Below are 12,459 nucleotides of genomic sequence, written 5' to 3' on the forward strand. Positions count from 1 at the left end.
TCTTGTCTATCTATCCATCCATGATCGATCTATCTATCTATCCATCCATCCAACCTTTTGGTTCTTGTATTAGCATTCTCCAGAGAAACAGAGCCAATAGGGTATATATAATAAGGAATTGGCTCCCATGATCATGGAGGGTGAGAAGTCCCAGGATATGCCATCTACAATCTTACAGACACCCAGGAGAGTGAACGATGTATGTCTCATTCTGAGAAGACTAAAGTCCGTTTCAGAGATGGTCAGGTAGAGAGAGCTCCTTCTTCCTTACCCAGGCTTTTGTGCTATTCAGGTCTCCAGCCGATTGGAGGATGCGACAAGACCCACCCACCCTGGGGAGGGCCATTTGCTTTCCTCAGTCCATTCATTCAAATGCTCATCTCGTCCAGAAACACCCTGACAGACACATCTGGAATAATACTTAACCAAATACCTGCGCACCTTCTCGCCCATCACATTGACACATAAAATTAACCACCTGAGTCTGTTTGTTTGGAGATCCCCGACTTATACCTGAAAGTTCACAGAAGCAAGACCCTGGACGACCTTCCTGATTCCTCCCAGTGCGGAGGGCAAACACATATCTCTCTCTGACTTCTGAGACCCCCACCTTCCAGAGAGCCCTCCCACCTGCCTCCAGAACACCCACGTTACCCTCCCACCATGCCCCTAGGACTTCAATGACAAGACTCTCAATCAATGACAGAACCAGGTAACTTCAATGCAACGGTGTGAATTGGGGCAGCGGAAGGGACAAGGTGACCAAAAGATGCAGTTTTCCTGGAAGCATCATAGACTCAGGGGCCCCAGGAGCCAGGCAAAGCCAAGATCTGTCCTGGGGAAGGTTCAAACCAGAGGCCATGTGGGTCCAAGGAGCCCTGTCCCACCATCACGAAGCTACTGGAGACCCCTTCTCATGCACAACCTACCACCTGCCTCTGAGCAGAGCCAGGAAGGTTTAGAAAGTGAGGAGTTGGAGGAGGTTATCCTGGATGGGGGAGCTGGGCATATCCTAGAAGCCACCCCGTGATCATGGAGGGTGAGAATTTCCTGGATCTGACGTCTACAATCTACAGACCGATCACTCATGGACCAATATTGGGACCCCACCGAGCCTCAACACCAGAAAATCGTCATTGAGCTGATAATCAACGTTGCCTAATTTACCGTGTGTCCTGGGATGGAGGCACGGAGCTGATTTAACCTTCAACACCAAAGACTGCCGGTATACCCATTGTATGGATTGCTAAACCGAGGCTCAGAGGAGCTGAGGACACTCCATCGATAGCCAGTAAACCTGTTTCATGGGTGGACACCTCTCGTTTGTGGAGTTTTATATCTACAGAAGCTTGTTTATTAGTACAGCGTCCTTGTGATGAGAAAGTGGTGTTTTTCTTCTTTGACAGAAGAGGAAATTGAGGTTAAGTCATTAGGTCATGGGGCGGCTGTGGTCAGACATACAGCTGGGGATATGTCAAGATCTGCATGGAAGAAGCAAAGCCACACGGGTCCCTGCCACACACACACGTCCTCACGGTGAGGCCAGACCATGCATGGCCCATGTCATGATGCTAGAGGTGGCCCCGTGGTCCTCACCTCCTACCTCCATGGCTTCACACAGGGCCGGAGTGAGCCCCTGATTCAGTCTCATGGCAGAGCCCCAGACAGACTCCCTGTGGGTTTGGGGGAAAGACCAAGGGCTGGTCATGGTCAAAGTACATTGAATTCGGTACAACTAACGCTGATTTTCTGGTCAATATTAGAAGCCCCGGTATCCCTCAAAACCAGGGGCGGTCAGCCCACGAGATGCAGCTAATATTGCGCTTTAACCAGGCTGAGTATCCGTCAAGGGCTTTCAGCAATCTGGTCCCCCAGGGGACACTTGGCAATGTCTGGAGTTGTTCCCGGTTGTCACAACTCTGGAGGGGGGGGGTCCTACCAGCAGCTGGTGGGTGGAGACCAGGGAAGCTGCTCCACACCCCACAGGGCCCAGGACGCCCCACATCAGAGAGCCCTCCAGCCCCACATGTCAGCAGTGCCGAGACTGAGAAACCCTGACCTAGCATGAAAGACTCTATCTATCTATCTATCTGTCTATCTATCTATCTATCTATCTATCTATCTGACATCTATCTATCATCTGACTATCTATCTATCCATCATGTATCTATCATTCATCCATCTATGTATCATCTAAGTATCTACCTATCATCTATCTCATTATCTATCTATCCATCCATCCTCTATCTCTCTATATAATCTATCCATCCGTCTATCCATCTGTATTTGCATCCATTTATCTATCTATCAATCCATCCATATCTATATATCTATCTATCCATCCATCCATCATTTCTCTCTCCACTCTTTCATCCATCCGTCTATCCATCTACATATTCATCCATCTATCCATCTATCTCCCTATCTATCTATCTATCTCAGCGGTTCATAACTGGGGGTGACTTGCCCACCCAGAAAGACACTTGACAATGTCTGGAAACATTTTTGGTTGTTACAGCTTGGGAGAGGGTCCATCTGGCGGGTGGAGACCAGGGAAGCTACTCATCACCACACAGTGCCCAGCATGCCCCACATCAGAGCACCATCTAGCCCCAAGTGTCCACAGTGCTGAGGACAAGACAGCTGGCCTGGGTCATAATTCACTGGATTCGATACAACAGACTCTGATTTTCCATGACAACACTATTGGATGTTCCCTGAAACGTGAGGAAGCCCCCGTGTCCCTCAATGTCACGGACGGTCAGCCTCTGGGATGGAGTCATGTTCCTGTTTAACCAGGTGGGCGTCCATGAGCTGCGGTTAGATAGATCCCCTGCGTGGGGTCCCCCTGACCATGGCTGGGCCATCCTGGGAGGGAGGGCAGGAGTGGCTGGTGGTCCGATCTTCATTATGGCCCCCAGGTGGCGAGGGGTTCTCAGGATCAATCTGCGGTCACTACCATTAGGACTGAGTGTAGGACGGCAGGACCAGGAGAAATGGCAGAAAGACCCAAGACCATGGCACACAGGGAGGGAGGGAAACTGAGGCAGGGAGATGCAGTGACCCTCCCAAGGGCACCTGAGTATTTCAGGGCTGGTCTTCTGTTCCAGCCTTCCTTCTGGACCCTCTCGTGCAGGGCCCATCGCAGGACATGAGTAAAATCAACAGGACGCGCCTGGAGGCTTGGTGGTCACAGGGCTTGTAGGTCTCCTTCCAGGGTACAGTCTAGAATATGAGTGTCCTGGGGCTGCTGTAGCAAGTGACCCCACACTAACTCCCTCCAGAGGCTCCAGGGGAGGGTCCCTCCTGCCTCTTCCACCCTCTGGGGGCTCCAGGTGTCCCTGGGCTTGTGGCCGCCTCCCTCCCGTCTCTGCCTCTGTCTTCCCAGGGCTTCTCCTCTGTGTCTGTGTCTCTCCTCTTCTGTGTCTTAGAAGGACCCTGTCATTGGATGTAGGGCCACCTCATCCAGGAGAACCTCATCTCGGATCCTTCACTACATCATATCTGCCGAGACCCCGTTTCCAAATAAGGTCCCGTAGTTCCTGGGTTCTGGGGGTCAGGACATGGATGTGTGTTTGGGGCATCCTTCAATCCCTTACACCAGGGTGATCAATTAGTTCCATTTCTCAGGCCTGTCCCCATTTTAGCCCCCAAAGCTCTACGCCCCTGGAGCTTCCTGCTTCCCGGGCAAATCGAGACGGCTGGTGACCGCACACCTAACACGTAGACTGTAAGGGGATGGCATGGAGACCGTGGGCTGGTGCTAGGTGAGTGGCGAGGAGGTGGGATAGGGGCTCCGTGCACACCTGGGGGACAGGTGAGCGTGGTGGTGTTGAGCGGGAGCTGGCTTGTGCTTGGTGGGTGTGAACCTGGACATCCGGGGAGGCAGAGACCTCCAAGGACAAGCAGTAAGCACCACACATGTCAGCCCTCACGTGGGGGAGCGGCCAGCCCCTGTCCCACCCCTACGGGAAGCCCCGGTACGTGGCCTGGGGCTGATGGGCCCCCGTCCCCCAGAGTCCGAGGACAAAGGATAGGCACTAAGGAAGTTTTCTGATGCTCTGGGTAAAATGGAAACTGCTTTCGGTGGAAAATGAGGATTTGCAGCTAATCCGTGCGCTGAGCTCGGGCAGAGATCAAATCCTCCAAGTTGGGGTCACTCTGCACGCGCGTGGCCTTTTCACATTCTCAGGGGAAAGTGTGCTCTGCCGTCTCAGAGACCCAGGTGAGATCCCCCGATGGTGGGGAATGAGGCCAAAATGTTTGTAATGTGTCCCCAATAATCTCTTGCCCCCAGTAATCTTTCTGAGGCCCAATATTTTCTCTGGTCCTGTAGTAATCTCTGGTCCCCAATAATCTGTCTGGTCCCCCAACAATCTGTCTGGTCCCCTAGTATTTTCTCTGGTCCCCCAAAGTCTCTGGTCCCCCAATTATATCTGTGCCCTCCGACATATTCTCTGGCCCCCCAATATTTTCTCTGGTCCCCCAATAATATCTCTGTTCCCCAGTATTTTCTCTGGCCCCCCAGTAGCTTCTGGTCCCCAATATTCTCTCTGCTCATCGATATTTTCCCTGCTCCTCAGTAATCTTCCTGGACCCTAATCTGCTCTCATGTCCCCAGCAGTGTCTCTGGTCCCCAGTATCCTTTCCGGTCCCCCATCATCTCTCTTGCACGGTCCATTTTAATCATCGGCAACATGGACAAAGACGGATGTTTTTACAGAGCAGCCAGCATGGAACCTGTCTGTGAGGCATCTCAGGAACCGGGAATCAAAGCCACAGCCGGGAGGGGGGACGCCCTGCCTCGGGCTGCACAAAGCCCCACGTGCAGAAACCTGGCCATCCATCATTTGCATGATTGTTTAGAAATGGCAACGGCCGTGTTTATTTAGAAGGCAGACGAGCTCAGTGAAGGAAACCAGCCAGCCGTGGCTGGGCACAGGCACTTTGTGGTGGGGATCTCAGCAACGCCCCTTCGCCGGCTTCCTGTGAGTGTGACTCAGAAGCTGCCAGAGCTCACGGAGGCTCAAACCCTCCTTCAGCGAGTTTATAGCCCGGGATGAGGAAGTAAGAGCAGGGCTATTGTAGCGGACAGTTATTTTTTTTTCCTCTCTCTCTTTTTTAAACGGAGATACAACTCACCATTTCAAAGTGAATGATTCAGTGGCATTTGCTGCATTCGCCATGTTGTGCAAACACCACCCCTACCTAGTTCTAGAACGTTACCATCACGCCCATGTGGACGGGTATTTTAGCTTTAAGTACAGTCAACAGACGGAATGCTCAGAATCCCCATGCACGGAGGAATCATCATCATAATAATAGGCATAATGATAGCAGGCAGTGTAGACCATTGGCTGGGTGACTTTGAGAAGGTCACTAAGCCGCTTGGTGCCTCAGTTTCCCCATGTGTAAGGGGATTTAGACAATGTTCTCTGAGGGACAACCTGAGGGCTCCATGAGTCCATCTGGGCACCACCAACAGCGGCCCTACTGGGAACCCTGCATGATTTGGGATGAACCCCCCAAGGAGAATGACATCTGTCAGGGACTTGCTTGCCACCAGCGTTGAACAGGTAGACGGATCTTACGCAGTCTTCAGAACGACCCCATGAGGCAGTCTGCGGCCAGGGGTCCGTGAACTAGTGAGGGACTCAGAGTCGGGGGGCATCTGAGCGGGGCCCCAGGTCTCCACGCATCCAATGCACCCTCTCTCCTCCTCTGGTTAGGATGTGGAGCACAGGGTCTCGTGGAGAATTTGTTTGAGATGTATGGAAGTCCAAGACCTGAGAATGTGGCCTTATTTGGAAATAGGGTCTTTGAAGATGTAATTAAGATGTTTCAGTTAAGATGAGGTCATTAGGGTGGGCCCTAATCCAATATGATTGGTGTCCTTATAAGTAGAGAAGATGCACAGAGAGACACAGAAACACACAGACAGAAGAAGGCTGTGGGAAGACAGAGGCAGAGATTGGAGGGAGGTGATCCTAAGCCAGGGACACCTGGCGCCTCCAGAGGTTGGAAGAGGCAGGAAGGACCCTCCCCTGGAGCCCCGGAGGGAACGCAGCCCTGCAGAAACCTTGATCTTGGAGTTCCGGCCTCCAGAATGTGAGAGGATAAAATCATGTTGTCTTAATCTGCCCAGTTTGTGGTAATTTGTTATGGCTGCCCCAGGAAACTAATTCAGGGGAATTCATGGGGAACCAGCCTTATCTCTTGTTTTATCTGTCCATTCATTCATCATCCATCTCTCCATCTGTCTATCTACGCACTCATCCACTCATCCCTCCATCCATCCACCCATCTACCCATCTATCCATCCATCGATCCATTGATCCACCAATCCATCCACCCATCCATCCATCCATCTACCATACAACATCCATCCATCCATCCACCCATCCATCCATCTACCATACAACATCCATCCATCCATCCATCCACCCATCCATCCATCCATCCATCCACCCATCCATCCATCAATCCATCCATCCATCCATCAATCCATCCACCCATCTACCCATCTATCCATCCATCGATCCATTGATCCACCAATCCATCCACCCATCCATCCATCCATCTACCATACAACATCCATCCATCCATCCACCCATCCATCCATCCATCCACCCACCCATCCATCCATCTACCATACAACATCCATCCATCCATCCATCCACCCATCCATCCATCCATCCATCCACCCATCCATCCATCCATCCACCCATCGATCCATCCATCCATCCACCCACCCATCCATCCATCACCCAACAAACCGTCAGTGAGCTCATGCTGATTTATGCTGGCCGCTCATCTACAAGGTCACAGCTCATGCAGGCACCCTGCCCATTTGTTTCCTGTGGCCGTGCCTGAGGGGTTATCTCTGATCCTACCCCACGTGCCTGCCGGCTGGTCAGCCCGTCCTGAGTGCAGAGATGGCCTTGCCCGTCCCACCGCCGGCAAACGTGCATGTTTCACGTAAAAACCTGGAGACCGGTGCCTCCGGTGGCAGGGTACTCGCAGGAGAAGATGCCAGTGGCAGATGGGCCACGCCTGCAGCGGGGAATGACCTGGCAGCCGGGAGCTGCATCACCTAATCCCCCCACTTCCTTTGTTCCCTTTATAGCACAGGATATTACAAAAGAGTCTTCCTACCGGTCCGGGTTTGTCAGAAAAATGCCACTTGTTGGAGCCCATGTTTGGTTCTTGGGCAGATAATCCCACGGGACCGGGATGACACACGCTCAAGCCGGGGCCCTTTCTGTGGACGGTGGGGATTAAATCCTGACCCATTTGCCCTGGGACGTGGCCTGCCAGAGGGATATCTGTTTATCCTATACACATGATCTCTGTGCCTATCACAGGGTCTTTTAAACTTTAATTATTATCTTATAGGAACAGGAGCACACAGATAAGATTGAGACGTGGGAGAAAGTGGCCCAGGATGCCCTGACCCAGCCTGGTCCTCTCCCTGAGACCCGGGGGATGGGACATGGTCCTGCTTCTCCTCCCAGCCCTCTGGCTGCACTGTCCCTTGACCCTTCTTGTGTTTTCCCCGGTCGTCCTGAATTGGGGGCAGTTCTGCCCCCCAAAGGACACCTGATAATATCTGGGGACAGTTTTGGGGTGTCATAATTTGTGGGGCTGCTACTGACATCTGGTGGGTGGAAACCAGGATCCTGTTTAATACTCTACAGTGCGTAGGACACCCCGAGAATTATCCTGTCTAAAATGCCAGTAGTATGAGTTGAGAGCCTTCTATCTATTTATCTATCTATCTATCTATCTATCTACTATCTGTCTATCCATCTATTATCTACCAATCAATCAAACTACCATCTATTTATCTATCATCTATCTATATTTTTCTATTATGTATGTATCTATATTTATCTATATATATCTATAATTTATTATCTATCTATCCATCAGTCTATCATCTATATATCTAACATTTATTATCTATGTATTTATCTACGAATCAAAAAATCACCTACTTGTCTATCTACCCATCTATCAGCTGCCAATCTGTCTACCATCTATCAATCAATTATTTATCATCTATCTAATTTATTTATAATCTGTCTATCTACCTATCATCTACTCATCTATCCATCAATCATGTCAATTGATGTATCATCTGTCTATCAATCAATCATCTGTCTATTTATCGATCATCTAATTTACCTATCTATTTACCTGTCTTTTATCTATCATCTCTTCATCTATCAGTGGTGAGTGACCAGGGGTGACTTTGCCCTCCCACCCGGGGACGTATGACAATGTCTGGGGACATTTCCGGTGGGGGGAGAGGGAGCTCCTGGCACCTGATGGGTGGAGACCGGGGAGGCTGCCCCACACCCCACACTGCATGACAGGACCACCCAGCCCGAGGGTCACTCATGCCACATCACAGAAGATGGGTCCTGATCCTGTATATGTGACCCTTGATTCTTCACCAAGACCCCCTCGCCCCTCTCTTCCCACACCCCCTCCTTCCATCAGGGGTCCCATGCTCATGCTGCCCCCCATAAACAATGCCCAGCCCCCCCCATGACTACTCAAAGCCCAGGGTCCACACTCTCAGCCCCCTGCCCATTCATGAGCCTCCCTGGGGGTCAGGCCAGCACCACCTGCAACACACACAGCCCGGCCCGGCCCTCTGCCCTGCCTGGTCCATGCCACCCTCTCCCCAGCCGTGCGCTGCCTCGGCCCCTACCTCCTATCCGGCCCCGTCACCGGTCAGCGAAGCACAGATTCCACCCCTACGTTGTTTTCCGTTCAGGGCACCGTTGACCCCATTGACACCCCTGTTCCAGCACCATGGCCCTGCCCAGAGCTCTTTCCAAAGCACAGTCCAGCATCGCCAGCCATGTCGGAAGCTTCCACAGCTTTTCTGGGCCAGCCGCTAAAGTCTCGCCATCCTCCCGGGACCATTCTGTCCCATGCACCCCAAGCCTTCCCCCACCCAGAACACACCCCCCATTCCCCCCGCAACCCCGCTCCAATTCACGACGTCCCTTCTGCCACAGCTCTGCTCTCCCAGCTGTCCCACTCGGCCCCGGCAAACGCCACCTCTCCCAGGAAGGCCTCCTGGATTCCTTCCCGCCCTGAACCCTCGTGACCTGCATCTCACTGTGTGGTCCTTCTATTCCCTGGAAGCGCTCAGCACCACACCGGGCACAGGGTGCCTTGTCCACCGCCTGCATCAACTGTCCAGGCCAGCGGCTGGACACGGAGTTAGGTAAAAGGGCCCTGGAGAGCAAAAGTCGGTCCAAGTTTCCCATTCAGTCCCTCAGAGGCGCCATGTGCTTGGCCGAGTTTCAGCCTCAGTTTCCCCACCTGGGACGTGGGGACGATGACGGTGAGGTTAGGGTTGGAGGAGACGGTCCACGGGCAGCGTGTGCATTGCGGTCGATGCACACACAGTGCTGGCTCACAGCACCGGTCCACCGACGCCCTTGCTCTGGCATGTTGCCCTTCCTTGCCAAGGAGCCTGGGACGGGGAGAGCCAGCTTCTGCCCCTCAGGCCTGGCCATCTTCCCCCCAGCAGGAAAACTTGCACAGAATGGCAGGCGTTGCTCCCTCACCCAGGCGCCCACACGGATGTGGCCCCCAGGTCCCAGCATGGACGCAGCCCCCCAAGGTCCCGGCACAGACGTGGCCCCCTGAGGTCACAGCAAGTACATACCCTCCCCCAGGTCCCGGCACGAACGTGACCACCCGAGTTCCCTGCATGGCTCAAAGGCAATCCCAGTCACCAGCTGCCTTTCAAAGCGTGGCTTTCCCTAGAAGAAGGCAGACCCTGCATCCATGGGTCTGTCTGTCCAGCCAGGAGGGTGGGGACATGGCTGCAGAATTTTCCCTGGGGGTTCCCAGTGCTGACCCCAGGGGACGCACTGGGGGAGCCCACCCCGCAGCCCCTCTGTGTGCTCATTTGCCAGGTCATGCCTCCCCGCGGTGCGGTGTTGACCCTGGGGGGGGGGCGGGTCTGTGGCCGGCGTTGGTCATCTCCGGGGGCCTGGTCAGCTGCCAGCGGTCAGGGAGCAGGGCGAGGTGGCAGGGGAGGGTGGGGCTCCCCGTATCCCGCAGCCCAACCCCTTGCCTCGGGGCCAGCACAGGGCTGTGGGCGGGAGGCCCCCGCTTCTGCCGGCTGGTGGTCACACCTCCGGGCGGGGCGCAGGCAGAGGCACAGGGCTGGGTGAGAAGCAGCACCCTGGGGACCGCCATCCTGTCGCTAACCCGTCACTGCCCGCACCCCCTGCCCTGTCCCTAAGGTGACAGCACAGGCCTCCGTAGGGTTGGCCGGGGGTCCCAGGTGGCCTGTTGAGGGTGGTCCTGCCCCTGCGCCCTCCTCGGTCCGTGCGGCTGAGCGGGGATATTTCAGAAACTACAGCCCAGGTCTGGAGGGTCCTCCTGACTCTTCCCACGGCCCGGTTCCTCCTGGAGGGGCAGGGGGTCGCCGGGACTCGGGGACAAAGTCCAGGGGTTGAAGCCACTCCCTCCACCAACGCTGGCCTTGGCAACGCCCCAGCAAATGAAAACACCATTCTCGCGCCGTGGAAGCATCTTAAACGGAAAATACACGCGCACGTCCGGCCCAGCTGCCCCCTTCAAATCCAGCCGCTCAAGGGGCTTCCTACGCGGCCCTGCGGGGGCGGCCCTCCGGGTCTTGGTTCCTCCCGGCTCCTGCCCGGGGCCCCGCTCCTGACCGCACGCGCTGAGCGCACGTGACAACATGACAGAAGGCAGAAAAGAACCCCACCTCGGTTTGGAAGCGGAACCACAAGTTCCGTAATTCCTCCCGGCCGGGCGTGACCCGAAGGGCGCAGACGGCTGGTTTGCACGGCCGCGAATTCCCGGGGCAGCCGCCGGCCCGCGCGTGCGGCGCCCCTGCTCCCAGGCTCGTCTGGGACGGTTTGCAAAATGCACCTAGAACCTGGGTTTCTGGGTGAGCCGGGGCCTCAGAGCTGATCTGAGCTCTCACGGGGGGTCCCCAGCGGCCAGAACCGTCCCAGCCCCAGCCTCTCGTCCCCCCTCGTGCCTGGCCGCCTTCAGCGCTCACCTGTGCGCAGGTGCGGTTTCCTGAAGGAGTTTGCACAGGAGAGCGTGTCCCGACCATCTCCCCGCCAAGTGGCCGTGCGTGTCTTTCTACAGGTTTTCCTGTTCTGTCTGCACCGCGGAGACGAGAGCGCACGCAGCCCTCCTCCCAGGCTCTCACCGCGTAAGACCCTCCCCGCGACCCTCCCTGTTCCAGACAACGCACGTCAATAAGAAAGGGCATTGAACGCACCTGGAACGGCCGGGGCTGCAGTAGCGGCGCGCGTCTGCAGTGTAGACGCCGCCGGGATTGAATCGGAAGGCGCAGCAGCTGTGCCTCAGAGCCTGGTGTCAGGAAGCGGCGTCCCGCTGCCCCCGAAGGAGCCGGGGTGGGTGTCGGGGCGCAGCCCCAGCGCCAGCATCCCCGCCGTCTCTCGGGCCAGGTGCGCGGGGGGCATGACGCGCCGGCTGCACCCTCGCCGGCTGCAGATCCTCCAAGGTCCCCCTGCCGGGCTCCGGAGGCTGCTGCGGAGACTCAGGGCAGGTGGAGAGGAAACCCGTTTTGAAATTTCCTGTGTAACGTCTGTTTGTCTGCTCGCTCCTGTAGTGCGAACCCGCGGGTCCCCGTCCTATCAGCGCGCGCCCTGCCGGGGGCGGGGTGCCGGCCCCCAGAGCCGGGACCTCAGGGCTCGTCCTGTCCCGAGGCGGCTGCGGGGAGACCCTGCCTCTCCGAAAGGGCTTGCTGCCTGCAGACCGGGCCGGGAGGGAGGGCCCCGTCCCGATGGTGCAGCTGGCGGTGACCTGAGGTGGATTCCCATACGGAGCAAATGCCTGGGATTTTAATTTTTTTTTAAGTTTTAAAAATATGCTAAGCGAACTGACTTCCTCTTGCAGGCGAAAGCTGGGTGCCTGGCGACCTCTTTTGGTCTTGCAGCCAGAAGGTGACCCGCCCGGTGACCCATGCCCGGACACTGCCGAGAGGGAGCTGGGTGGCCGGCGGGGCGCACGTGCGCAGGTGAGGACGATGACTTCACAGCCCGGTGCGCTGTCGTCGGAAGGAGGCAGCTGCTCGAAAGCCCCCCTGAGAACCAAGGTCCAGCCCTGGCGCCCCGGGGTCACTTGGAAGGGGGAAGGAGGGTGGTGATTCTCAGAGGCTGTGTTCCGGGGAGTCACGGGGATGGTGAATTAGCGAATATGGGAACGCTGTTCCTGGGGAAATCCAGGGTCATCTATTTACAGCGTATGGAGGATGTATGTACCCCTAGGCATCTATTGTCTGTCGATCAATCATCTATTTACATTCTATACCTGTATCTATGTTTATCTATCATTTAATTATATTTTTCTATCATGTATCTATCGTCTATATCTATATATTGATCTATTATCTACCTACCAATTATCTGATTTATCTTCTAT

At 55.1% G+C, this 12,459-nt stretch overlaps 1 protein-coding gene across 2 annotated transcripts in view; it reads right to left on the reverse strand.

Moving 5' to 3' along the window:
• Positions 1–11,527, reverse strand: part of LOC309653367 (S-geranylgeranyl-glutathione receptor P2RY8-like) — a 49,919-nt gene extending 38,392 nt beyond the window's left edge. Inside the window, exon 1 of one of the 2 annotated variants that reach the window (XM_082447982.1) lies at positions 11,294–11,527. Coding sequence is in view for 1 of the 2 variants with exons in the window: in XM_082447981.1 (XP_082304107.1) it covers positions 11,066–11,122 (57 nt within the window). In the remaining variant the exon portion in view is untranslated. Of the gene's footprint in view, positions 1–11,065; positions 11,126–11,293 lie in introns of those variants that run through there. The other variant, XM_082447981.1, reaches the window with a different exon arrangement.
• Positions 11,528–12,459: the final 932 nt, after the last annotated feature.

Source organism: Balaenoptera physalus (assembly GCF_965194825.1).
Source record: "Balaenoptera physalus genome assembly, chromosome: Y".
NCBI classification, from domain to species: domain Eukaryota; kingdom Metazoa; phylum Chordata; class Mammalia; order Artiodactyla; family Balaenopteridae; genus Balaenoptera; species Balaenoptera physalus.